At 35.9% G+C, this 26,046-nt stretch overlaps 1 protein-coding gene across 9 annotated transcripts in view; it reads left to right on the top strand.

Moving 5' to 3' along the window:
• Window positions 1-25,580, top strand: part of LOC135220565 (calcineurin subunit B type 2) — a 421,288-nt gene extending 395,708 nt beyond the window's left edge. For all 9 annotated transcript variants that reach the window (XM_064257793.1, XM_064257789.1, XM_064257791.1 and 6 more), the window contains one exon: window positions 22,933-25,580. In XM_064257793.1, coding sequence (XP_064113863.1) covers window positions 22,933-23,103 — 171 coding nt within the window. In that variant the 3' untranslated portion in view covers window positions 23,104-25,580. The remainder of the gene's footprint in view (window positions 1-22,932) is intronic.
• Window positions 25,581-26,046: the final 466 nt, after the last annotated feature.

Genomic DNA, 26,046 nt, shown 5'->3' with positions numbered 1-26,046 from the left:
CCCTCTCCTGACAATTGTTTCATAGTGCATCTGCGAGGTTTTCCTCCTTTTACCTTTAAAATCCATTTTACTCATGATATCCCTTTCAGCACTAAATAACCACATTTTACAGGCAGCCCCTGGTTACTGTTGGTATCGGTTACCAGGATTTCGGTTTTACAGCGCCTGTTCAATATATTCATAACTGGGTTTTACCCTCTGCATGGTTTGTAGCAACGATCTCTGGTTACCGGTGGCTTTGGCTAAGTGCTGAGACTGACTCAAAATATACAAACATAAATATGCATCTTTTCCTTGGCTCTTTTAAAAAGTTATCCTTTACCTCACTGTATCCAATAATACTGTATGTAGTCTATATTACTATTTTATTATAAAATACAAACAAACCAATCATGTTTTGGTTGGGAAAAATCTGCCGAGAGCAAAGGTAAGATTATTTTGTCGTATTTAACTCAATTCAGAGCACTATTCTTGCTTCTATTTAGCATAAATTAATCTTTAGAAACTCAATTTATATGGACAAGGTTACTTTTTGTTATATGAAGTAATTTTAAGTTAAAATATGACTTAAATACGTCTTGTTGTGAACTACATTAGTTATTTTTTTTCATTAATAGATGGCACCATAGTCTGGTTGTCAATGGCTAGGCCTAAGCGCCAAGAGACCCTCATGAAATAAAAAACATAACGAATTTGCATCTTTTCCTTGTCTCTTTTAAAGTTATGCTTTACTTCAGTGTATCAAATAATACTGTATGTAGTCTCATATTACATGCTATAGTATTATAAAATACAAACAAAGTGATCAGTGTTTTGGTGTGGAAAAATCAGCTGAGAGTGGAGGTAAAATTATTTTTCTGTATTTAACTCAATTCATAGCGATTTTCATGCTGTATTTAGTGTAAATTATTCTTCTTCCCAGCTTTATCCCTATTTAGGGTTGCCATTTTTAATGAGTCTTCCATCTACCTCTGTCCTGTGTCATTTCCTCCCATACTCCCTTCTCCCTCATATCTCTAATGCAATCTCTCCACCTGGTCTTAGGTCTTCCTCTCCTTCGTGTTCCATCCACCTCCACGTCCATCACTTCTCTTGCCATGTGTTGCTCTTCTCTTCTCATCAGGTGTCCATACCATCTTAACCTTGCCTCTTGCACTTTCTTTGATGCTTCAGTGACCTTTACTGTACCCCTAATATGTTCATTTCTAACCCTGTCCTTTTTGGTTACTCCACTCATCCATCTAAGCATCCTCATCTTGCTTACGTCCAACTTTCTGCCCTCTGTTTTCTTTAGTGGTACTGCTTCCAATCCATATGTCATTGCTGGTCTGACCACTGCCTTGTACACTCTGTCTGTAATGGTAATCGCTTCATAGCAAAGAATTGCGTGTTAAAGGAAAGGTAAACGCATCTTCGAGAAGTTCTGCAGCACGGATGCTTTCGCGCGTCTGTTAAAGGCACCTGTTCTCATGATGGTTCTAGAATTGGCAGGAGTTTTGTGGAACTTGACAGACGCCAACATGTCGTGAGAAATGCTGCGACTTCTGATGCAATACTTCATCCGAGAAACTTCTAAATTGATCCGGTAATCTTGGGAGTCTGTGACGCTCGCCGTAGGCCCCGCCCCCAGAATGCCGTATAAATACGACAGACGAAGTAGGAGAGAGCAGATCATCAGTTAATCACAAGAGATCAGAGATCATCAGTAAGAGCCACAGATCAGATTATCAGTGAGATCAGCAGCAGAGATCGTCAGAGAGAGATAAGAGAAGAAGGAACCAACGAAGGATCAGAGGAAAAGTCGCTCGAGAGTTGGTCGAATTCTGGTCAAGTCGTCGTCAGGAGTGGACAACCGAGTTTTTTCGACGTAGAGCAAGACTTCAGAGAAGAAACGTTCTGCAAGAGGTTTAGAGAAGTTCCTGCCCTTCAAGTATCAAGAATAGACATTATATTCTGCAATACGGAGTCAAGAAAGTGTCTACAATTAGAGTAAAGTTCTCCTTTTGTGAAGCCATCGCTTCGAGTCGCAAAACTGGCCAGCAAGTATTTGAATTACTTCACTTCTTCCCCATTTCACGCATTGTAAGATTTTGCCTTTTTTATGTAAATAGGCGATACCATTCTGCATTTATCTTTGTTAGTAAGCTTGTAAATAAACCTTTGTTGTGTTAGTGTTTCTTTCTATAGTATTTGTATCTCCAGTTTCAACTGTTGGTGTTGAATTCTTTTTGTTTATAATAATATCAAACCTGAAGCGGACCTTTCTAGTCGGTTCATAACATTTTGGTGACCTTGCTTAGAATAGCACTAACAGTTTGAAACAGGGAGAATATAGAAAGAGCGAGAAGGTGAAAGAGTTTTATTGAGTCAGGTAAGCTCCTAGGTCTAGAGGGGAATCATCTTCGTGAGTATGTTGAAAAGAAAGAAAGAGAAAAGTATGAGAGAGATGAAAGAGCGGCTGAGAGAGAGGAAAGAGTGGCTGAGAGAGAGGAAAGAGCAGCTGAGATGGAAGTGCAGCAAGCGAGAGAAGCAATGAAAATGCAGCAAGTGAGAGAAGCAATGAAAATGCAGCAAGAGAGAGAAATGTTGGTAATGCAGCAGGAAGAAAGAGAGAAAGAACGTATGCATGAGTTGGTAATTGCTCGGTTAAGGGAAAGTGCTCATAACAGTCGGACAGGCGATTACAAAAACGAAGCCGATACGTTAGGTATGAGTGCAGTGCTGAAATTAGTACCAAAGTTTGATGAGGAAGATGTAACGAAATATTTCATGTGTTTTGGTAATGACTTAGCTTTATCCAAGAATGTGAATCCTGTTGTGAGGGATATTCCGGTGCCTGAAATGGTTGTAACTAGGTCAGGTTTAGATACAGGCATAGACTATGGTTAGTTATAATTTGTTGGTGGATTCGAACGAGAATGAGTTCGTGGATTCGAACGTGAGTGAGTTCGTGGATTTGAACGAGTGGGATAGAGGCGGCGAGGTTGATCTTGGCATGAGTGTGGCTGAGAGACCTAACTCTATCGTTGACAGTGGTAGCCAAACGGAAGGTGTAGCTGTCGAGAGTAACGTAGTAAATGTACCGGTATCTAGTACTAGTTACGGTGATGAATTAAGCTCTAACATTTTGGATAAGGATGAGCTAGTCAAGTTGCAGAGAGAGGATGAGACACTAACCCGAATTTTTGAGTGTGAGCTGGATGATGATCTCGATGATGTGTGTAAGGAAACTTTTTGTTTAAAGGACGAAGTTTTGTGTCATGTTCATCCTAAGTCAGGTAGTAAAGGGGAAATCACTGAACAATTAGTGGTTTCTAGGAAGCTTCATGAGCTAGTTTTGAAGTTAGCACATGATGAGCAAGGGCATTTAGGAGTAAATGTATTTATCAGTATGGTCGGACCTTTGCCTAGAAGTAAGGGTAGAGAAGATTACATAACTAATCTTGAGTATTATAAAAACAATTTAAGAGATGGTTGGCAACTAGCGAAGGAGAACGGGAGTCAAGGGAAAACTAAAGGGAAACATGATCTAAGAGCAAAAAAGAGAAGTTTGCGTGTAAGAGATAAAGTTTTAGTATTAGTCTGCAAAGAAGGTTCCGCTTTATCTTATAAGTTCGAAGGTCCTTTTTCAGTGTTAGAGGAGAGGGGAAATATACCGTGTAGAATTTATATGGGTAAGAGTAGAGCAAAGTCAATGAATGTAAACTTGCTTCAGAATTATAAAGAACGCCCCGTACCATGGCCACCGCCAGTGTTCGATGTGACTGTTACTGAGAGAAATTAGTTTTGAGAAAACATAAGAGGTGTTTTAGCATTTCAAAGTTTTAATCAGAGTTCAGAAAACTGAAAAAGTAAGAGGAAAGGATAATGTGATACCTAATAGAGCCTCTCTAGAGATTTCAGAATGAGTAGCCTAGTGACCGTTTTCTGTTTTCGCACGATTGAGTGTGTGAGTGGAGAAGCGTGGGTGTTTGAATGGATTAAAGCTTTATGCAGAATTGTTCCCCTGCTGTTTAATTCTTGTTTCTCTTTAGAAAAAAATAAAATCAGTTGATTTCATTTTTTTTCTTTTTTTCGGGGGGACGTGTAATGGTAATTGCCTCATAGCAAAGAATTGTGTGTTAAAAGAAAGGAAAACGCATCTTCGAGAAGTTCTGCAGCACGGATGCTTTTGCTCGTGTGTTGGAAGCGCCTGTTCTCATGATGGTCCTAGAATTGGCAGGAGTTTTGTGGAACTTGACAGGCGCCAACGTGTCGTGAGAAACGCTGCGACTTCTGATGCAATACTTCGTCGAGAAACTTCTAAATTGATCCGGTAATCTCGGGAGTCTGTGACTCTCGCTGTAAGCCCCGCCCCCAGAATGCCGTATAAATACAACGGACGAAGTAGGAGAGAGCAGATCATCAGTTAATCACAAGAGATCAGAGATCATCAGTAAGAGCCACAGATCAGATTATCAGTGAGAGATCAGCAGCAGAGATCGTCAGAGAGAGATAAGAGAAGAAGGAACCAACGAAGGATCAGAGGAAAAGTCGCTCGAGAGTTGGTCGAATTCTGGTCAAGTCGTCGTCAGGAGTGGGCGACCGAGTTATTTCGACGTAGAGCAAGACTTCAGAGAAGCAACGTTCTGCAAGAGGTTTAGAGAAATTCCTGCCCTTCAAGTATCAAGAATAGACATTATATTCTGCAATACGGAGTCAAGAAGGTGTCTACAATTAGAGTAAAGTTCTCCTTTTGTGAAGCCATCGCTTCGAGTCGCAAAACTGGCCAGCAAGTATTTGAATTCCCTCACTTCTTCCCCATTCACGCATTGTAAGATTTTGCCTTTTTTATGTAAATAGGCGATACCATTCTGCATTTATCTTTGTTAGTAAGCTTGTAAATAAACCTTTGTTGTGTTAGTGTTTCTTTCTATATTCGTATCCCCAGTTTTGACTGTTGGTATTGAATTCTTTTTGTTTATAATAATATCGAACCTGAAACGGACCTCTAGTCGGTTCATAACACTGCCCTTTAATCTTATAGGGACTTTCCTATCACATATGACACCAGACACCATCCTCCAGTTGTTCCAGTTGTGCTGGTCTTTACATTTCTATACATCTCCCTGATCATTCTGACATACTTCTCCATCACTCCTCTCTCCCTGAGTCATCTCCATATTTCCTGATGTGGTACTGTCATATGCCTTCTCAAGGTCTATAATTGCCATAGGCAAGACCTTTTGCTTCTCTCTGTAGTTTTCCACAATTTGTCTCGGAGCGAAAATACCATCCTCAGTACTGAGCCCCTTCATATTAATCCTAGTTGCTGTCTACTGATGAAAACTTGTTGCTGTAATCTTTGATCCACAATTCTTTCAAATACCTTTAGTGTATATGAGCTTTATTCCTCGGTAATTTTTACAACACTGAATGTCCCCTTTCTCTTTGAATATTGGGATCAATATACTTTCTCTTCATTTTTCGGGTATCATCTCACTTTCCATAATCTTTCATTAACTGCCCCAATATATCAATTCCTTCCTCATCAAGAGCCTTCCAGGCTTCTGCAGGTATGCCATCCGGTCCCACCACTTTACTATTTTTCATATTTCCCAGTGCCACTCTAACCTCAGCTTTTGTTATTTCTGTGACTGGTCCACAATTTGTGTGTCCATCTCCTCTTAGAAATCTTTAATTTTCTTCATTCAATAAGGCCTCAAAATATCCTTTCCATCTCCTTATTGTTTCTCTCATTCCTCAGTACATTCCCATCCTTATCCTTAATCTGTCTTATGTGTGTTATATCCTTGGTACTCTTATTTCTCATTTGTGTTAGTTTAAAGATCTTTCCTTGCCCTTCCTTGGTATCTAGCTTTTGGTAAAGCTGAACATATGCTCTATCCTTAGCAATTGCTACAGTTTTCTTTGCTAATTTATTTGCTTCCTTATAGACCATCCAGTCCTCTTCCATTTGCTTCTCTTTTGCTTTGTTGCATCCTTCACTTCTTCATTGAACCACCAAGTTTCCTTATTTTCGAACATCTTGCCATTACTATCACCCAATATTTCTCTAGCAACCCTCAGTATTATTTCCACCGTTCTGTTGTATCATTCATCAATAGCTTCAATTTCATGTGTCATTTCTTCTAAAGCTTTTTCTTTAAACTGCCTACAAAGTTCAATCGCTTTCAGCTTAAACCATTTAATCCTTTTTGGCCCATGCATTTTTTCTTCCTTATTTGTTCAATTTCCATAACCAAGTCCATCACTACCAAACGATTTAGTGTAAATTAATCTCTGGAAACTCTATTTATATGGGACAAGGTTATTTTTTGTTATATGAAGTGGCTAATGGGAGGGGTTGCTGTGGTAGTGTTTAACACTCGCCCCAGTTTTATACCGACACCTTTTATATAGGTGAGCGAGTCAGAGGCTTCTGACATGTCCACTTTAGCAGTTCTCTGGTATTATAGCAATATTTTACTAGAAATAGTGCTAAAGCAGACATATTTCACTGGGCGACACGGCTTCCTCGCCCAGAAATAGATTTTTCCTACATCAAAATCCCTTTTATAGAGGTGTCAGGAGCTGCTGCTGCTGCTGCTGCTGCTGCTGCTGCTGCTTCTTCTTCTTCTTCTTCTTCTTCTTCTTCTTCTTCTTCTTCTTCTTCTTCTTCTTCTTCTTCTTCTTCTTCTTCTTCTTCTTCTTCTTCTTTGTAAAAATTTAACAGATTCAATTTGCTTTTTCCATCCTATTTCATAATACTAATAAGAGATTTACATATGTATCTTTTATTGGCATGAAGACAAATGTCAAGTATGCTCTTTCATGGCCAGTATTTTTTATTAAAATACTTTTTTATCCGCCATTATTTGCGGTCGAGTTTCATCCATGTTGCTGATGGACAAAAATTTATAGCCATTAGCAGTGCAAACATTTTTTTTTCTTAGGTTCAGCTACAATTGCAACTAAAATTTAGCAGTACTATATTTCTCAGCAGCGATACTAGAAAACAAATTACTTAACATATATCCAACACAGGACATGGAATGTAGACACATCAAAGACAATGAATGACATATCCAAGTGACCAATAAAAAGCAGTCCACTGCCTTTTTAAGTTTAACGGAAATAAATAATATAAAAGTAACAATTACAAGCCATGAAACATTAAATTATATACAGGGTACAGTCATCTTACCCAACAAAAAAACAAGAACTTCCTTCAAAACAACTACTGCTAGACTCCTTAAAATTGAGATATAACAATATTCACGACCTAGAAATATATGTACTCAATTTCAAGTAGGAAAGACAAGAATAAAAATATCAACATTGCCAAATTAAAATTTACAGGCCAAGACCCCCCATTTAAAATAAAAAGTAAAAGGAGTTAATAATCCATCCAAAAACCCCACCTTTTCAAATGTAACTAAAAATCAAGACATCAATCAGCACAATAACAAACAAGATAGTATAAACATAGAAATTAAATTTCATACCATTAATACTGACACCCAAAATAAAAGTGATATTATACCCACAGTATCACTACTTACATGGAAGATTCAGATATCCATGGAAAAGAACTTCCAATGGAAGAAGAATTAAATAATAATGATAATCGAACTGACAAAAAGAAAAGAATACTGGAACGAACCCCACCTAAGGGAAAAAAAGTTAATAATGAAAATTACAATCAATCCAAAGATACTCCAACTACGCTAGGAGAACATTTTAGAAAAGATATTATACTAACCTCATCACAAGTGGAAATATACAAACAGCCAACATCTGGACAGTAAAGAGTCAATTAATCACTCTTTGCAATTCCCATCAAATAATACCAATGAAAATCATACCATTAAACCAAACCAAAATATAACTATCACTCCACAACCATCCATCCACAAGACCTAAATATTCCGTTAACAACAACAAAACAAATAACCCCTCAAACCGACAGTCTTTATCAATACAGAAAAGGGCCAATAGAATTAGAGAACCAGAAATTTCTAAAGCTAGATCAAATACATCTGAACCAATAATTAACATCACCAAACATGCTTCATCTTGTGGATGTAATGAGTGCTTTGTAGGTACATATAACCAACTAACCACCAAGGCAGAGGACACATTACAAAATTGTATAGCCAATTTTATTAAATTAAGGAAATGCCCTTTAACACACCAACGTGAGAACGAATTATGTTCTGAATCCTTAAAATAGAAAAAGGAAATTATAAAATAAAAAATAGACATTAATATTTTATTATGAAAAACAAACAATTGCTAAATCTAATAATCGGCACACAAATACATCAATAAAAAAGTCACAAATCAATTCAAATGCATACAAACTTTGAGACAAAGTAAAATCAGCAGTCAACTTAACAAATTTAACACAAATTCTCCCAATAATGGAATGTAAAATTATTCAGTGGAACATAAAAGGACTTCTAACAAGAATCCGTTTAGGCAAACTACAAAGAATTGTACGAGAACACAATCCAATGTGCATATGGCTACAGCATTTAGGAAGTAACCCTACAAATATCCAACACTATAAAATTGCCTGTTATTCACCAACTGACGGTGGCAAATTAGGCACAGCAACATATGAACCTGTCAACATACCATCTATTCCATATCAAATAACAGCTATTAAACTGTATATGCCTGACAAAAGTAAAATCTCTATTTGTAATTTATATAACCAACCAAATTTCAGTGATTTTTCTGAACTTATTAGCAATAGTATACACGAACCCCTACTTATAATAGATTTTAATGAACATAATCCTTTATGGCAGGGCCATCCAAGTTATTTAGTCTGAGGGCCACTCTTGAAAACACAAAAAGTCACGCGGGCCATCAGTGTATGTGTGTGTGTGTGTGTGTGTGTGTGTGTGTGTGTGTGTGTGTATACAGGCAGGCAGTCCCCGGGTTACAACGGTGTTGGCTTACGACGTTCCGAGGTTACGACGCTTGTCAATAGACGTTCTTTCCAGGGTTCCGACGCATGTTTCAGGGTTACGACGCCTACAACGCTCATCTGCGAGATGAAATATGACACCAAAAATGCAAAATAATCAATATTTGAAGGGTTTTTTTATGAAAAATGCAATAAGAATGCAGTTTGCATAGTTTTCAATGCATCTAAAGCATTAAAAGTAAGGTTTTCTTAGGATTTTTGACGATGTTCCGGCTTACAACGATTTTCGGCTTACGACGTGTCTCAAGAACGGAACCCCCGTCGTAACCCGGGGACCGCCTGTATATTATATTATATATATATATATAGATATATATATATATAATATTAGAAATTATCATTTGAAAATGACAAGGAGCTTATTTCAGAGGAATTCAAAGAAATATATTTTAAAGAGGGCAAACTAAAGTTTATTTAATTCAAACAAAGGTAAATTTAGTGGGAATGCTGATAATAGCTTGACTTTATTATTTTTTAAAATTCAGGGTGAAAATCAGTGAGAGCACATCTTAATTTAGACTCAAGATTTACGTCAGTAATTGAGGATCGTAATGTTGACTTTAATAACTTCATGAATGAAAATGTGGTCCCACAGAGCCAAGTTGAACCAAACATTGACAATAGTTTTGACACATAATTAGAAATGTGTTGGTAATCATGTGAGCAGGATATTTGTGTCCAAAAATTGAATTTCACATCTTGGTGGGCATAATAAGTTTTCATTTTAATTAATTCTTCTTGAAACAAAGGTACATTGATTTTGCCTACAGCTGACAATGTACACACATCTCTATGACTTATTTTTCTCTCGCGGGCCACTTGCAAAATCAAACGGGCCACTTTTGGCCCACGGGCATGGGGTTGGACGGCCCTGCTTTATGGGATACTAAGATCCTGCTCTCCTTTTGTCAGCATCTGTCCCATCATGCCTCTATGTAAAGGCATTCCTTGACCATTTTTTGCGGTAGTGTTATTGTAAACACCTGGAATTTGTTCGTTCACATATATTTTGTTTTTTAACATAAATTTGTGTTAGTGATTTCGCATTGTACTGTAAGTTACTTTATTGTGTTGTGTGTGAACTTAATGACTTACGTTATTAGCCATGGGTCCCAAGAATGTTGCTGAAGTTCACGGAAAGAAGGGGATGGCTTTCTATGGAGACGCAGATGGAGATAATCAAGAAGTGTTAATGTTTTCTGCCATTTGTTAATGTGTTTGTAAAGTTTAGTGTTAATGTTATGTTTTCTGCCATTTTTTAATGTGTTTCGTAAAGTTAAGTGTTCATGTTTTCTGCCGTTTGTCCTCCCCCTCTGTCGCACTATGGACATCACCTCACTCAAAAGGTAAGGTTCCACATTTTACTACGTGCGTATGTACATGTACACACAGTATTTCTTGTACCCTGTACACTAATACACTTTATTTACAGGTACAGTAATGGTTAGGTTAATTATTGAATGGTCCAAATTATTGTATTTCATTGTTTATTGGTCAATTTAGCTTTATTATAAGATTTACTGTGGTGTTTTTGTAGGGCTTGGAACGAATTAGGCAATTTACATGTAAAACGTAGTTCTAGATACGAAAAAATCAGGTTACGAAGGCCGCTTCGGAATGGATTAATTTCGTAACCAGAGGCGCACTGTACATCTAAATGGAAAAATATACCATGATACTTATGAAATATCAAATGTAATTGGAAAACATTTTTAAAACATCAGTGGTTACTCTAGTCTAAATATACATTTTCAAAATACCAGAAAACAATAAGAAAATATAATACTCAATTTTGAAACTCGTGAAGATCTGGAATATAATTATAATTTCAGCATGGATGAACTAGATAATGCCATCAGCTCATGTCATCCCTCCGTACCAGGATATGATAAAATATCATTTGAAATGATAGAAAAATTAGCTCCTATAGCTAAATTATATTTATTAAAATTTTGTAATAGTATCTGGCTAAAATGTGTCTTTCCTGGTAAATGGAAACATGCCATAATAATTCCAATAAATAAACCAGGAAAGGATATAAGTAATCCATCCAATTATAGACCGATATCCCTAACAAGCTGCCTATGCAAAATTGTAGAAAAAATGGTTAATGCACGATTAACCCATGTAATAACCAAAGAATCCATTTTAACACCAACACAATCAGGTTCAATAGCTGGCAGATCAACCCTAGATCCCTTAACACATTTAGCTATATTTTTTTATATAGAAAAAGCATACGACACAACATGGAAACATAACATCACGCAAAAACTCCATTCCAAGGGATTAAGAGGCCACTTACCAATGTTTATGAAGAACTTTTTAACAAACGGAACTTTTCAAGTAGAGTTTGAAAATTCCTACTCAGTAACCTATAAACTTGAAGAAGGAATCCCTCAAGGTAGTGTCTTGAGCTGTACATTGTTTGCTTTAGCAATTAGTGACATTACTATAAATTTACCAAGTGGTGTAAAAAACAGTTTATATGTTTATGACTTTGCTATTTACTCTACAAGTAGCAATTTGAGACATGCTCAGAGAGTTCTTATACTACTGCCATTTCAAATATATGTAGTTGGACAAATTCAGTTGGATTTACATTTTCAACTGAAAAACAAAAGCAATCATCTTCTACAAAGACAAAAGATGGCTGAAGAACAAAACAATCAAACTTCACCTTTATAGCACTGAAATACAATTTTGTACAAAAATCAAATATCTAGGGGTGATATTTGATCAACATTTAAATTGGAAAGAGCACATCATATACATTAAAGCCAAGGGCATCAAAGCCCTTGCCATATTGAAAAAGTTATCACACACTAATTGGGGAGCAAAGCAAGACATTTTATTAATGATGTATAAGGCAACAGTCTTATCCATAATAGATTACTGCTGTCCAATATATTCATCTGCCTCAGAATCTGCATTAAAAACTCTGGATGCAGTGCACCATGAAGGCGGGTGATTGTGCACAGGAGCATTCCGATCGTCCCCAACAAGCTTGCTTCTGGTAGAGGCAGGTGTGTTGCCCTTGAAACGTCACCGTAATTTAATCGCAATACAAAGAGGTCTTTCACTGCAAGCAGGATCATCTGCAGCTGCCTGCTTTCAAAATTGTAATCCGGAAACACAGGTTCATGGTACTGGCTCTTTCCCAAAAAGAGCTAAAACCTAATGAACTAACATCAATCTAATTTTTCACCCACCTGTGGGATTGTCACCACCATAGATGTTAAAACGGATAAAGATATGTACCTCCCTGTCTTACCTGCTTAAAAAGCATATGACAAGTACAGAAATGTACCGCCAAAATGCTTTGAAGCACATTAGAAGAAAAGGAAACAAATTCATAGTATACACAGACGGCTCCAAAAATAATGTTGGAGTAGGAGCATCTGCATATTCGAAAAATATGCTAATCAAAAGAAGCCTGCCTTTAATATCATCAGTATTTACTGACGAAGTCATGGCCATACAAATGGCTCTTGATATCTGAGGCAAAAGCAAGCGTCTTTATTATTTTCAGTGACTCTCGTAGAGCTATAGATGCTGTAAGACAGTATAAATCAGTAAACCAATTAGTACAAGAAATACAAATAAAGATTCATCAACTCCTCCATTCAGGATTATCAATAGAAATATGTTGGATTCCAGCGAACGTGGGAATAAAAGGAAATGAAAATGCAGACTCAGCTGCCAAATTAGCGCTCTATCCCTCCAACAATTGCACATGCCCCGGTGTCAGACTGGATAGCATCTGTCAGACTGTTGATATACCAAGATTGGAAAAGAGAATGGGCCTTAGTGCCAACCACAAATAAACTTTAAAATATAAAAGCTGAAGTGTGTGCATGGAGGACATCCTCACAAAAAGAAAGATCAAAAGAGGTAATCCTAACAAGGCTCCGTAGAGAACACACAAGATTTTCGCATGGTCACTTGATGTCAACACCACATGCTGACCCAGTAAAGTGTAGTAGATGTCAAACACCCATGACAGTGCAGCATTTACTTGTTGAATGTCCAAATTGGATCCAACAAAGATCAATTTATCTTCGAAATTCAAAAATGAAAAGTATTTTTGATGAAAGCAAAGATTTTTCAATTAACATCATAAATGTTTTAAATAAGACAGGTTTCTTGAATAAAGTCTAAAAAAAATTTTATTTATTTATTTTTTATTTATTTATTTATTTATTTAATTTTTTTCCTTCTTTTCCTTCTCAGGATTAATCCCTGAGAACCAGTCCGAGAAGAGTCTACTTAAGACTCAGAGGTTTGGAAAAACTAAGCCCTATTAATAATAATAATCAACCCCTCTAAAAATCCAACCATCGGTACGCATAGTAACTACACAGTGCTTTGGTGCTTCTTGTTCTTCAGATACCTATTATGAACTGTTTTCCGACACATTTAAAGGTGGCCCATAATGTTTACGTAAGTTTTAAACTAGAAGAGGATGAATGAATTCATCCCTGCTGAATTGGTCAATTAGGAGACAACAAATTTGGAATTAAAAAAGCCATAGATAATGTTTGTTGCCTCCTATGAAGTAAGTAGTGATAACATAATATTTGAGGTTAAATGTATTGAAAAGAAGATTGGTAATGTTACCAAGGGTAGTATCATGAAATTTAGTCAGGTTACCCTGATAAAGGCAGGCAACAAAACCAGGTGGCTTTGTTACTGAAATTCACCTTCAATCATCCAAGATAACATTTTGGAAGTGAGACACATTCATCCTTCAATATTTCAAAGGGTGTCATTTAGTTTTGATCTCCCTCAGTACACAGTGTTTCAGGTAAATAAATTAAAATGCAATGACCATTCCATTATGCTTACACTCCTGAATTTTTTAATGTGCCTCACTTTTGTATCAGCTGAGGCTGAGATGGTCAAGTAAGTTACAGGGACAGGATGACCAAAGGGATGAGTCAGAGGAAAGTGATGCAGGGATGGATTTGGAAAAGGCTAGTACGAAGAAAGTCCAGAAATCAAAGTGCATCAAACCACCAGCAGTAGCATCTAACATTCCACATACTGGAGCAGAGCGGCTAAAATAAGCCCTGGAGAAGGATCCCAGTTTAGCCAGGAAGTGGGCGAGAGCCAAAACTAATATACTTAGAACACGTGACCAGATTTTGCTGGTCCTGCAACATGCCAGAAGACTGCACTAAGGGAAATCCCCTTCATAAAAGAACCTTTTAAGATAGTAGCTGTAGACTTGACTGGAGAAGGTCAACAGTACATCTTGATGGTGTTAGATTTATCTATATAGTACCCAGAAGTAGCAACACCCACAAAATACAAAGTGAGAAGGTAGAAATAATTAAGATTTTCAGCAGGGTAGGATTCCCTAAGGAAATTTTCAGCCACTTCATGAAACAATAAGAGCTGAGCCACTTAGTGAGTACCCAGCAACTGTTTACGACTGTATAGCATGACATGCAAAGAATTATGCGAAAGGATCAACAGTTTGCTGAAGTCTGTGTTGGAGTTGTGACAGGAGACATTGAAGGGTTGAGACTGGTGTCTACTAGCAGTCCTGTTTGAGATTGAGAGATACTATAGCCAATCACCATATTTTCTCCATTTGAGCTACTGTATTAAAGGGTTGCAAGTGACTGATACTTGGAGACAACAAAGATGAAGTATGCAAAATCTACTAGAATGGAGCTGAAGAATTGCTTGGAAGATACCTGTTGTGTAGTCAGAATTAGTCTATATGTAGCACAGGAACACCAGATTGACAAGGTTTGGCAAGAGCATTTTAGGTGCAATAATAGTGTCTTCCCAATTACCTGCTTTCATAGGAGGAGGTGATCAGAAAGTCTTTTTCTGGAAATACAAGATCCAGGCTGGCCATGTTCTCGAGTTGCATTTCGAGGATTGGATCCACCACAGATTAGAAGTGTAACACACCTAAGATAGGTCTTTCCTGATTTGTAAGGCAACCAGCCCCAAAGCATATCTCAACCAAGTCCCAGCTATACAAAACTCCTGTTGGGTATGGAGACTTGTTCCAGTTAAGCCTTTTGACTAGTCAGTTACTTACCAGTTGCAAGTTTTGTAGCACTCCTCTCAGGTGATCCCCAGTCATCTAAGTAGGCCACCAGTTGAACTCTTGCTTGTCCGAGTTCTTGGATAATTGCCCTTGCCGATTTTGTATGATTTTCTCTGTGGCTCCCTTTAGGTGAACCTTCTGTACATACTTCTCTAAGGAGGGTCCAGTTGTTGGAAAGACCCTTGGAAGGCTGGGTGGTGGATGCAGCCATTGCTACCCCAACCCAGGGCAGGTAAAATACAGTTCTGTTGGCTTGTCAGTTCTGCAAATAACAGACTTCTCAAAGAAATGACAACAGAAGTGAAGGAATGTAACAGCAAGTTGACACTGGGGAGTGACTTCCAGTATATGTATTTGTTAGGGCTTAGAATGGAGAGGAGGTAGAGCTGTCCCACCTGAGATTTTGCCCAAAGCTTCACCAAATTGCTGGGTTGTCACATCCATCAGGAGATTTGTGACCATACCTATGTAAAGTTATCAGACCTTTATGGTCAGCATGCTGTGATTTATGGAAAACTTTTAAGGCAACTTGGAGTGCTTTAGTTGCCTTACCAGCTAGAAGGATGGCCATCTCCTAAGAGGTTACTGCATCCCACAAGAAATATAGACCAAGTGCCATTCATTATCGGGAAGTCAGTTCTGTCCAATATACAATGTTCTTCCTCAGTTATTGTTTTTCCTTCATTAAAAATCTTTACCATTTTGTGAAAGGGGAGACACATTTATGCATCACACCAAGTATTTACAGTGCTGGCATCAGGGACAGGTGTGTTTACCAGACTTGGGTGGTCAAAGTTTGAATCCATCAAAGTGTTAAGACCAGTCAGAACTACTGGAGCAGAGGGTATGTCCCTCTGGCGGTCAAGGTCTTATTTTAACAAGGTTGTAAGAGATTGATTCAACTTCTTGGCCTTAGCCTTGTTGTTGGCATGCTCCATGGACCTACCTTCTCAGCAAGAGTACCCCTCGCTGCACCGATGACTTCCAAGGACTTTTTGTCTCTCTTCTGAGGGTTGAAAATGTTATAGAAACAAATTACCAATTTGGCATCTAAGACTGGCTGAAGTTCTGAGGAATTTTCAATAGCATCCTGAATATGGTGACACTCGCAATATCAAGGACTAACTTGATACATGGCAAGATCTTCAGGAATTTCTTCCTAAAGTCCAACCTGGTATCCTCATGAATCTCCATGCAAATGATTTGGGCTAGGACAGCTGCATGGCTACCACCCTGTAGATAGTGTGCCTTGGAGGAAGGACTAAGAACTACAGGAGGAACGTGACGGGAACATAAATACTATCAAGTTTAGGATTGGGACTATTGACGGAGGTCCTCAACATCACATTGTTGCATGGGAGAGCTTAGATCCCCTTCCATGATCTAGGCCTCATGCAAGAAAAATGGGGGTTGGGGTAGGGAGGGTGTTCCCTATAGGAGCGGAATGGAACATGAAATTTATGCTTGAAGCCAAGCACTGGAATCCAAAGATTATTCAGTGTTATATTTGGTTTAAGATGAAGTTACGTCAAGGAAATTACGAACTGAATAAATGAAATAAAAGAATGGTTTTCAAACTATGGTAAAAATTTATATTTGGCAAAAACTGATATTCCCCATAAAAAAAGTATAACTACATATAACCTTTACAGTATAATAAAGAAAAAAACATAAACATGCTTATACACACAACTGCAAAAAGTGTATATACTACACTTGGCAACATACCAAGATGTCAAATATTAAATTTCATTATAGAGGTGGCTTCTAAGGAATGCAACACTGTTATTTACAACTACATCAAGGGGCCTCGTCAATATCAGCTTTTTATGAGAGTGTTTGGATCTCCTTAAGGGCGCTTATAGTGTAAGTAAAAAGGGTGATTACCCCAGACCTTCTGGGTTCAGTAAGGAGAGCTCAGTGGCTTGGTTAACATCTTGCCTGTATCTTGGGTATCTCCTAATTAATGACACTGCTTTTCCTCTACAGAAGTCATATAAAGAGATCATGGATTTAGATGTATTGGCATGTTTGACAGAACATGGAATTCTGCCAGTTATGTATACTAGAAAGATGTGATGTGTTCTTCCCACACCCCTACTGAATCCTTTAACCTAAAGGACTGATTTAAGCTGGGCCTCATCATCATTTAGGTTTGCTGCCAGAAGCATGTTTCATAGTTTGATTATGTTCAGCAACCTGATTATGTTCAGCAACCACCTGGATTCATCTTTATGCATGCATGAGCTATGTCTGTGGCAATTGTCGTCATCCCCTGGGCAAAAGGCAGATTATGCAGTTTGTTGTAGAGCAAGTGACAGGGATGATGAAAAAATAAAGAACCAAGAGATATTGTTGGATGCAGGCCACATAAACATCAGATAAGCAGAATACACACCACCATTACAGCTAATAAGAAATAGATCCATATGACTGATGAGATATAAACTCAAATCTTTGGAAAAACTCCAGTATTAAAATTAACAGGAATTCCCATTGTAATAAAAAAATTATTAAAAGTGCTTTGTAGAGTATTGAGATTAGAAAAAAAAAGTTATGAAAAGGAATGCTCTTGAACTAAAAGTGAAACAACAAAGGATATGCAGTCAGGGTGTTGTTAGGGCAAAAGCGAGATCATATTTTAATGTGAAACAGGAATTTTACTAGGAAACATCATTCCATAGTAAACTAAAGTTATTTGCACAGGGTAATGAAATACTTTAGTGTAATTAGTCTATTATTTAAAGAGCACCTACCATATAGTACATATTGAAATTTAGAAAGGAACCAAGAAATAATAAAAATATTTATGCACAATCTAGTAATGTAACCTAGACAGATTTACTCCCTGGGTAACAAAATTTGTATTTTTATGTGAAAGAGGGGAATATTAATAGGAAAAATATTCTGTTGGAAATTTAACCCTTTCATACGAGCATGCATCCTGTGATGAGGAAAAGTGGCATATGAGGCGAAGAGGGCTCTATCTTATAATAATCATTACTATCTTATTTTTGGACTGAAGATGAACCCCAGGAAGGGTTCGAAAGCTTTTTGTAAAGGGTTTTAAAAATTATACACGGACTCATAACATTTTTCATTATTGTGGACCCCTTAGAAAATCATTACTATTTCATTTGAACCAATTTTCAGGAAAAAGTTCAATTACTTGAGTTGGCTGTTAAATGGCTATATGGCAACTCACACCTTGGCTCAAGATATTTGTCCATAAATACTGAAGGATTGTTGCTGGTTTTATTCTTATATTTTACAATAGTGTGTCAGATGCAATAGTTATTTTGCAAAGTGCAAAAAATTTTAGAAGATATATGACTCGCTGATAACTACTACATTTTCCCATCCCTGTAAAGGGAGCCCTTGGTTAACAACGGGTTGTGTTCCTGGGGGCCAACACTAAGCGAAAATCTTCGCTAACTGAAATTCAAAAGTCTACGAGCTAGATTTCTTAATGATGCATTGACAGTGTCATGGCTACATATTTTGCCCTAATACAAAGTGAGAAGGTAGAAATAATTAAGATTTTCAGCAGGGTAGGATTCCCTAAGGAAATTTTCAGCCACTTCATGAAACAATAAGTCCAGTGTTATGGGGCTTGTCTAGCGCTATAAAATTGGCGATTTATGGCGCCATAACGGGACGAGTTCCGGTTATCAGCGCCATTAAGGGGCCTTATGGCATTGGTAAGTGGTGATCACTGTCATTATGGCGCCATAAATCACTGATTTTCGGTTAAAGGCGGTTTTCGATTATTGGCACACCCCTAGGAACGGAACCCCTGCCAATAACCAAGGACTGGCTAGAGTTGCTTAAATGCTACATCCATAAACAACTGAACAAAAACGGTTGTTTTGTGACAACAACCAAACTGAATTTGATAACAACAATGTTTTGCTTGCATTTCACCCATCGTACGATAGTAAAAAATTACTGTAGTTATGTTACAAATAATGTTAATTAAGTAGAACAGGACTTAAATATTTTTGCATTAGTATACCTTTATTTGCTAAGGAGAAAACATTGGCAAGGAAATATATTACTGCTAAATTTAAGCTGCAGTTGCAACTGAACCCGAGAAAAAAAAATTTTCACACTGCTAATGACTATAAATTATCGTGCATCAGCAACATGGATGAAACTCTACTGTAAATAATAGTGGAGCAAAAAGTATTTTAATAAAAAATACTGAAAGAACAAATTTTACTGTTGTTTTCACGCCGATGAAAGATAAATATGTATATCTCATATTATTGAAATAGGATGAAAATGAACAGAATTGGGTTTTTACACACACAAAAAAACTTCTGACACCATCTGTTAAAAAAAAAAATAACAATTGAGTTCACTACAAGACGTACATATTTAAGTCCTATTTCAACTTAACGAAAAATAACACTGTCCCATATAAATATTTTCTAGAGATCTATTTATGCTAAATAGAAGCGAAGCAAGACAATTTCTCTGAATCGAGTTAAATATAGGGCAAAATAACCCTGCCTCTGCCATTTGCAGATTTTTCCAAACTAAAACATAGATCGCTCTGTTTGTATTTTATGATATACGTAGTAATATGAGACTACATACATTTCTAGACATTAATTTATACTAGGTAGAAGCAAAAAAATTGTTCTGAATTGAGTAAAGTGCAGCAAAATAATTTTGCCCTCTGCTGATTTTTCCAAACCAAAACATGATCAGTTTGCATGTATATTTTATGACACAATAGTAATATAAGACTACATACAGTATTATTGGATACAGCAAAGTAAAGGATAACTTTTAAAAAGAGCCAAGAAAAAGATGCATATTTGTTATGTTTGTATTTTATGATGCGGTCTCGGCACTTAGCCTAAGCCACTGATAACCAGACAGCGGTGCTATAAACCCTATAGAGGGTAAAACCCAGGTATAAATATATTGAACAACCGCTGTAAAACCGAAATGCTGCCAGTCAATACCAACACTAACCGAGGGCTGCCTGTACTACAGGAAAGTTGCTCATTTTAGTTCATATCTTTTTTAATGCTATGTGAGCTGTAATTGTAATTTTGCAAACTAATGTAAAAAAAAAAAAATACCAGAAAGAACATGTATAACTTGCTGAAATTAGTTGTATTTTTATGAGTGCCTTGGAGAAGAGGCCCCATGCTAGCTTGGTTTTTAAAAACTTACTGTGAAAGAAAATATTTTACAGTTTTTGTTCTGTGCCATGTGCATTTGCATATCTTTCTCTTCCCAGTACATTGAGTTTTTTTTATTGGCTGACCTTAAAGTGTGCCTGGTATTGTTAATTTCTACAAGTCGCCTAGCCTGTAAGGACTGAGAAAGTTCCAACATCTCGGTGATAAGGCACTTCTGAATGAAAAGAATCCCAGAACCAAACACAGTGGTGCATACATCTGTGGAAAAAAGGTGAAATGTAATCTTCCAGGTACAGAAGTTATTATAAGGCAAGATAAAGCCTTTCTAGTGTTGTATGCAGTCAAAGACTGGTAGTGTTACAACTTAAGCCTTAGATTTTACACTTTCATAATTAAAGAAAAGTTGGTTAAAAGGAATTATTTAGCTTTAGTACATTGTTTTGTATGTTTGCATTTCATTGTTCAAGTTCAGATTATCCCTAATTATCTTGTTCCTTACTACTTGTTGACTGTTAATCTGTTGGTTCTAGTTTCTTGTATTTACTTTTCTTTACCATACTTGTAAAGTCTCTCTCATTGGTGCCATGAGGATGTGAACAAGCATAGACAATACTTTGTACTAAACTTCTAAAATCTTGTGTATCTTTAATGATGTTTTTAGAACACATATACATGTGTGTATAATATAAACACAGCAGTACCTGAGACTTCGAACTTAGTTCATTCCAGAAGGCTGTTCAAAATATGAAACAAATATCCCCATAAGAAATAAAGGGAATTGGGATAATTCGTTCCAGCCAACCCAAAAAGTCCCCCTTTTCATATTTTTTCTTTTATTAATGTGTTCAAAAGTTAAATTAAGAGTGTAGAGTTATAAAAAACTGTTACAAGAAGTAAAGTTTTCAGAAAAAAATTTTCCTTGTACAATTTACAAACTGTTAGGTGAAAATGTTGCACAGCTGGCTGGGGGATGAAGGGATGAGAGACAGGAATCCTTTGAGGAAACCAAAATGGTTGAAGTACATAAAGGTTGATAACAAAATCAATTATATTCACATTTTAAAAGGATAATCAAAGGAATAGAGAGAGAGAGAGAGAATATGATTGTTGACGTGTTTACACTTAGATTTTAAGTGCATGAAAAAGATTTATTATGCCACTTACAGTTGGCAAATGACAGAATTTAAAATAAACATGAGGATTTTGCTAACAAATAAGTAATAAGTAAAGAATGCAAAAAAAGGAAAAATTTAAATATCTTTCCATAAGGAAGTAATTTAAACAAACCATCGAAGGCACACAGAAACTGAATGCAGAGCAAGTTTGTTACTTTTACAGTGGTAAAAAATCGTAGCCTAGCTGGTAAGTCAGTAGGAAAGCAGGCCTTGTCTTCCCTCTCCTCTTCTCTCGAGTCTCACTCAGTGCATTAAACACTGACTTGAGTAAGGATTTTATTTTCTGTATTTGATTGTTTTCATGTTTTACCATTGTTAAATTTATTGTGAAGTAACATTTTATTTATATGTGAATTGATACTGCTTTTATGTACATATAGTAAAGATTTTATTCTCTTCTTCTCTCCTCAACAATATCACAACGCATGATTACTAAATTTCATTCATTCATTATTCCTCAAAAATATAAAGGATCCCTCCCTCCATCTCAAGTTAGCTGTGCATCACTGCAGTGACAAAAGATTTTATTAATTGTTTATGCTAAATTTGATTGTGAAAAGCTTTGTTCTTTCATTTACTATTTTGTTGAATATGGTTTTGATTATTTTCAGATTTTATCATTGTTAGGTTATTATGAAATTCCCTTTTTATGTAAATTGCTATTGCTTTTACTTACAATAATATTTTATACTCTCTTCTTCTCACCTCAACATATCAAAGCTCCCTTGTTCAGTCTCAAGTCAGCTGTGCTTAACATCACCGCTGTGATGTACGCTTTTGTACATCTTTTATGCTAAATTTTATAATGAAATGCTTTATTCTTTTATTTATTTTGTCAAATGGTTACCATTAAACTATATATTGTAAATGAAAAAACATGATAATACAGTTTTTCTTGTAGGACGCAGTAGGCCATTGAATACAAGTATGTACTATAAACAAGATAATCGGTCAGTTGGAAGTAGTATGAGCATTTGTTCGAGAAATGATCCAAAATTTTCTTGAAATTTTGTTCGAAAAACAGAATATTTGACATAAGAAATGTTCGATAAACTAGGTACCAATGGTATTTCTTTCTGTGCATTCATCAACTACTGTTGAAGATTTAAACAAGGCCTAAGTTTTCGTTTTTAATCCAGTTATTATTTTCAGAAAGATTTTGTGTGCAAAATACGGTTTATGACTATATGTGCATTGCATTCTCCCTCTCTGTATTGTATAAAATTTGTGGCTTTCTCTTTAAGCATAATCATAGAGGCACCTTTTGAAGCTGTTTAAAATTTAATCAAAATTACAAGTAATCACTTAAACATTTCAATGCAAACATTTAAGTTATCTGCTGCAATGAGAACATTTAAGAGGGAGAAATATTTCCCTTTCCCCAATTCCTTGCATAATGTAACCATTAGGGTGCTACTTAAGGGCAGGAAAAAAGATTCCCTATTGCTGTAGTCAGTCGTGTTTTTAAAAAGGAACTACAAAATTAACTCAAACAATATAAGCCTTGTAACATAAGGGAACTATATCTTAACTTTATTTTTTTTACAGGTATTAAAAATGATGGTTGGGAACAACTTGAAAGATACTCAGCTTCAGCAAATAGTTGACAAAACTATCCTCTTTGCTGACAAAGATGAAGATGGCAAAATCAGCTTTGATGAGTTCTGTGCAGTAGTTGGTAATACAGATGTCCACAAAAAGATGGTGGTTGATGTGTAGATCATGTATAATATGGTTGTTGAATTTGGGTGCCACTGGCCTAAGGTGCAACTTACTGTTATCTCTTCTTTAGATATGTCATTGTAATAGGTCATTTTTTAATGAAGGCATTTTGTCCTTCTGGTTTATTCTTCCCATTGGTAAGAATGGAGAAGCACATTTTGATACTCAAGTGAAGGTACATATTGTTTTTTATCATGGCTAAGTCTAAGCTGTATGATAAAATACATATTTTTATCCCCGCGATTCATATGCCCTTGTATATTTTGTATCAGAATAATAGTTCACTTATCGTGTAAAGAGAATTGTCTTTGTATTGCTTTTTTTTTTCTATGTCTCTATCTTGATGTAATCTCAGAGACCTTGGCTTCTCTGCTTCAAAGTAGGGTCAGGATTTCCAAGACTTGTTTTACAAGTGCTGGCCAGGAAGCCTTTTTTTTTTCTTTTTTTTTTTTCTTTTCGTGTGTGTGTCTATTTAACTGCAATTTTCTAACTTCACCAACTGACCAGGGCTTAAGTGGCACATTGAGAAATATTTAAGACTTGATATTCTCTCCATGTTTGAGCTTATGTATGAAGTGTTAATGCATTTGATCTCATGTTTTTAATCCCGCCCCCTCCCTGCATCACATCTGTATAGCATGAATATCATATTATTTCCAGAGATGACTCATCTATTGTAAGTCTCCAATAAGACTAATAAATTTCTTCACTTCATACATGCATCACTATAGTTTTGTTATATATTTGTAAACCAGCATGCTACTTCCATTAAGTAGCAGTGCATGACTTTTCTATTTATGTATTGTGCATAATGTGTAAGGGTTTTGAAAAGGCTGATATCCTGCATGGGATTAGAAATAATTTTTATATATATTTAGGCCTTCATCTTAATTTTCTGGACATGAGTAAAAAAATTTCAGTGTTGGTTGACCTATATTATTTTCATATCTGCCTGTGATGGCTTCTCAATCACTAAGCTTGTTGTACAGTGATTATAGGTCAACTTTTAAAAGTTTCAGTGTATAATTATATTGGATTGCTGTTATTGAAACTAGATATTTTGAATGTTCAATCAAGAAATTTTGTAGTCAAAACCTCAGATTAAGGATAATTTCAACTTTGGTGACATGTCTTCGCTTTTCTACATAAAACTTTTGAAATTTAGCTAGAGTCTTGATTTTAGTACTTTTGAAAGAGATTGGTATACAGTATAGCCTAGAATAGTTTTCTTACTATCTGATGAGTGAGAAAGAGCTAAGATATATATGTATATATATATACATATTTAGTTTTACATATATGTATATATATGCATACATACTATGTATAAGTATATATATATATATTTATTATTACTTTAAGTATATAAACACAATAATTCATGAAATTACCAAACCTACCAGTGTACAGATACGTGGAGTTCAAACACTAAATTGATTGTGAAATAGCATACATATTATATGAACTTACAAAAGAGGCCAGATAGAATGAGCTGTTCATCACAATGGTGTGCAATATGTATGTGCTCAGGTGGAGGCCCTGTGCAGTGCTTCAGCTAGTCAAGGTGTTCAGTTGATTAAGGCCAGAAGTCCTGTACTACCGTTGCTACTGTTGCTAGGATGTTAAGATTAGGCAATCAGAGATATCCAACTTTTACACTTTACAAAGATGTTTGTTATTATTACACTTTGTAGGTTGTTGGTTCATTATTGCATAATTTAAGGAAATGAACGAAAGGTCAGTGGGTTTGTTTATAGGAAGACCACAGTTAAATAATTGGCAAAGTCTGTAAGGAAGGTATTTAATTAATGATAGCCTCCACTACCCTCCTAATGTACTGTTACATATTTCTTTGAGCGACTGTACTTATTGGATTTAACTTAGATTTGCATACATATGTGTAAAATTTAGTATTTGATATGATTATGTACAACAGAATTTAATACATTCTTTGTATGAGAGAATTGGAAGTTTCTAACTATGAAGACTGGGATGATGATATTATTTAAGATTTGTTTGATCAACAGGTAATTTCAGAAGTTTCTAAATTTAATAATAGGCTTTTCTTATGATTCTATGTGAATTTTACCTTTATTTAGAAATGCAAACCTTTTAAATGTTCAGTGTCCCATTGCAAGTAAGTGTCCATATTCTGTGACATTTGTAGATAGTTGTTGAGGGGTGGGCAGAAAGGCACATCCCTATTTTGGGCATCATGTTGATGTCTTTGAAGTTTTATTTATTAACTTTAAATAAGGCTTGTAGTGTCAGGATATGAGGTCCATTAGAAATGTACCTTTTTGGACTTACCCCGAATTTCTACATTTCCTTTATGCTCAGAATTACTACCTTGTTATATTATATGACCCTTGTTGATTTCATAATATTTTAAATGAATTAATATATTTATTGGTATGTGAATGCAAGAATATTCTTATTTTGTGGATGCATAAATAAAGTTTTCCTACCTTAAATTTTATTTAATAGTTGCAACCATTATTGAAATGCGGCTATATGCAGTGTAGTAGTATAGAAAATGCCATCTAACATGTCGTAAACAAAATAGTTCTTTAACATCGTTTAAAGATAATTTTTAATATAATTTTTTTATGATCCTGCTAAAAAAATTTAAACTGCAGTCAAGGTCTAAAAGGAAACATGAAAGTGTGAAGTAATACACAGCATTCCAAGAAGTTATCCCTTCCCCTCAAAGTTGTCATCAGTATCCGAAACAAGAAAAAATGTTAACAGTACTAGGTGCACTTTTTCTTCAGCATTACATTCAGCAATGCACAAAAGTTGTTACTAATTGCAATATAACGATAAAACTAAAATTTAATGGAAAAAATACAAAAGTTTGAAACTTATTTTAGTAGAGTCGGCCAGGAAACATTGAAGCAAGCTGAAATGTATAAAGTAACAAAAATTAAAACACTTACT

The sequence above is a fragment of the Macrobrachium nipponense genome, chromosome 2 (assembly GCF_015104395.2).
Source record: "Macrobrachium nipponense isolate FS-2020 chromosome 2, ASM1510439v2, whole genome shotgun sequence".
Classification (NCBI taxonomy): Eukaryota; Metazoa; Arthropoda; class Malacostraca; order Decapoda; family Palaemonidae; genus Macrobrachium; species Macrobrachium nipponense.
The sequence above is the reverse complement of the archived record's forward strand: the minus strand, read 5'-3'. Positions and strand labels throughout refer to the sequence as shown.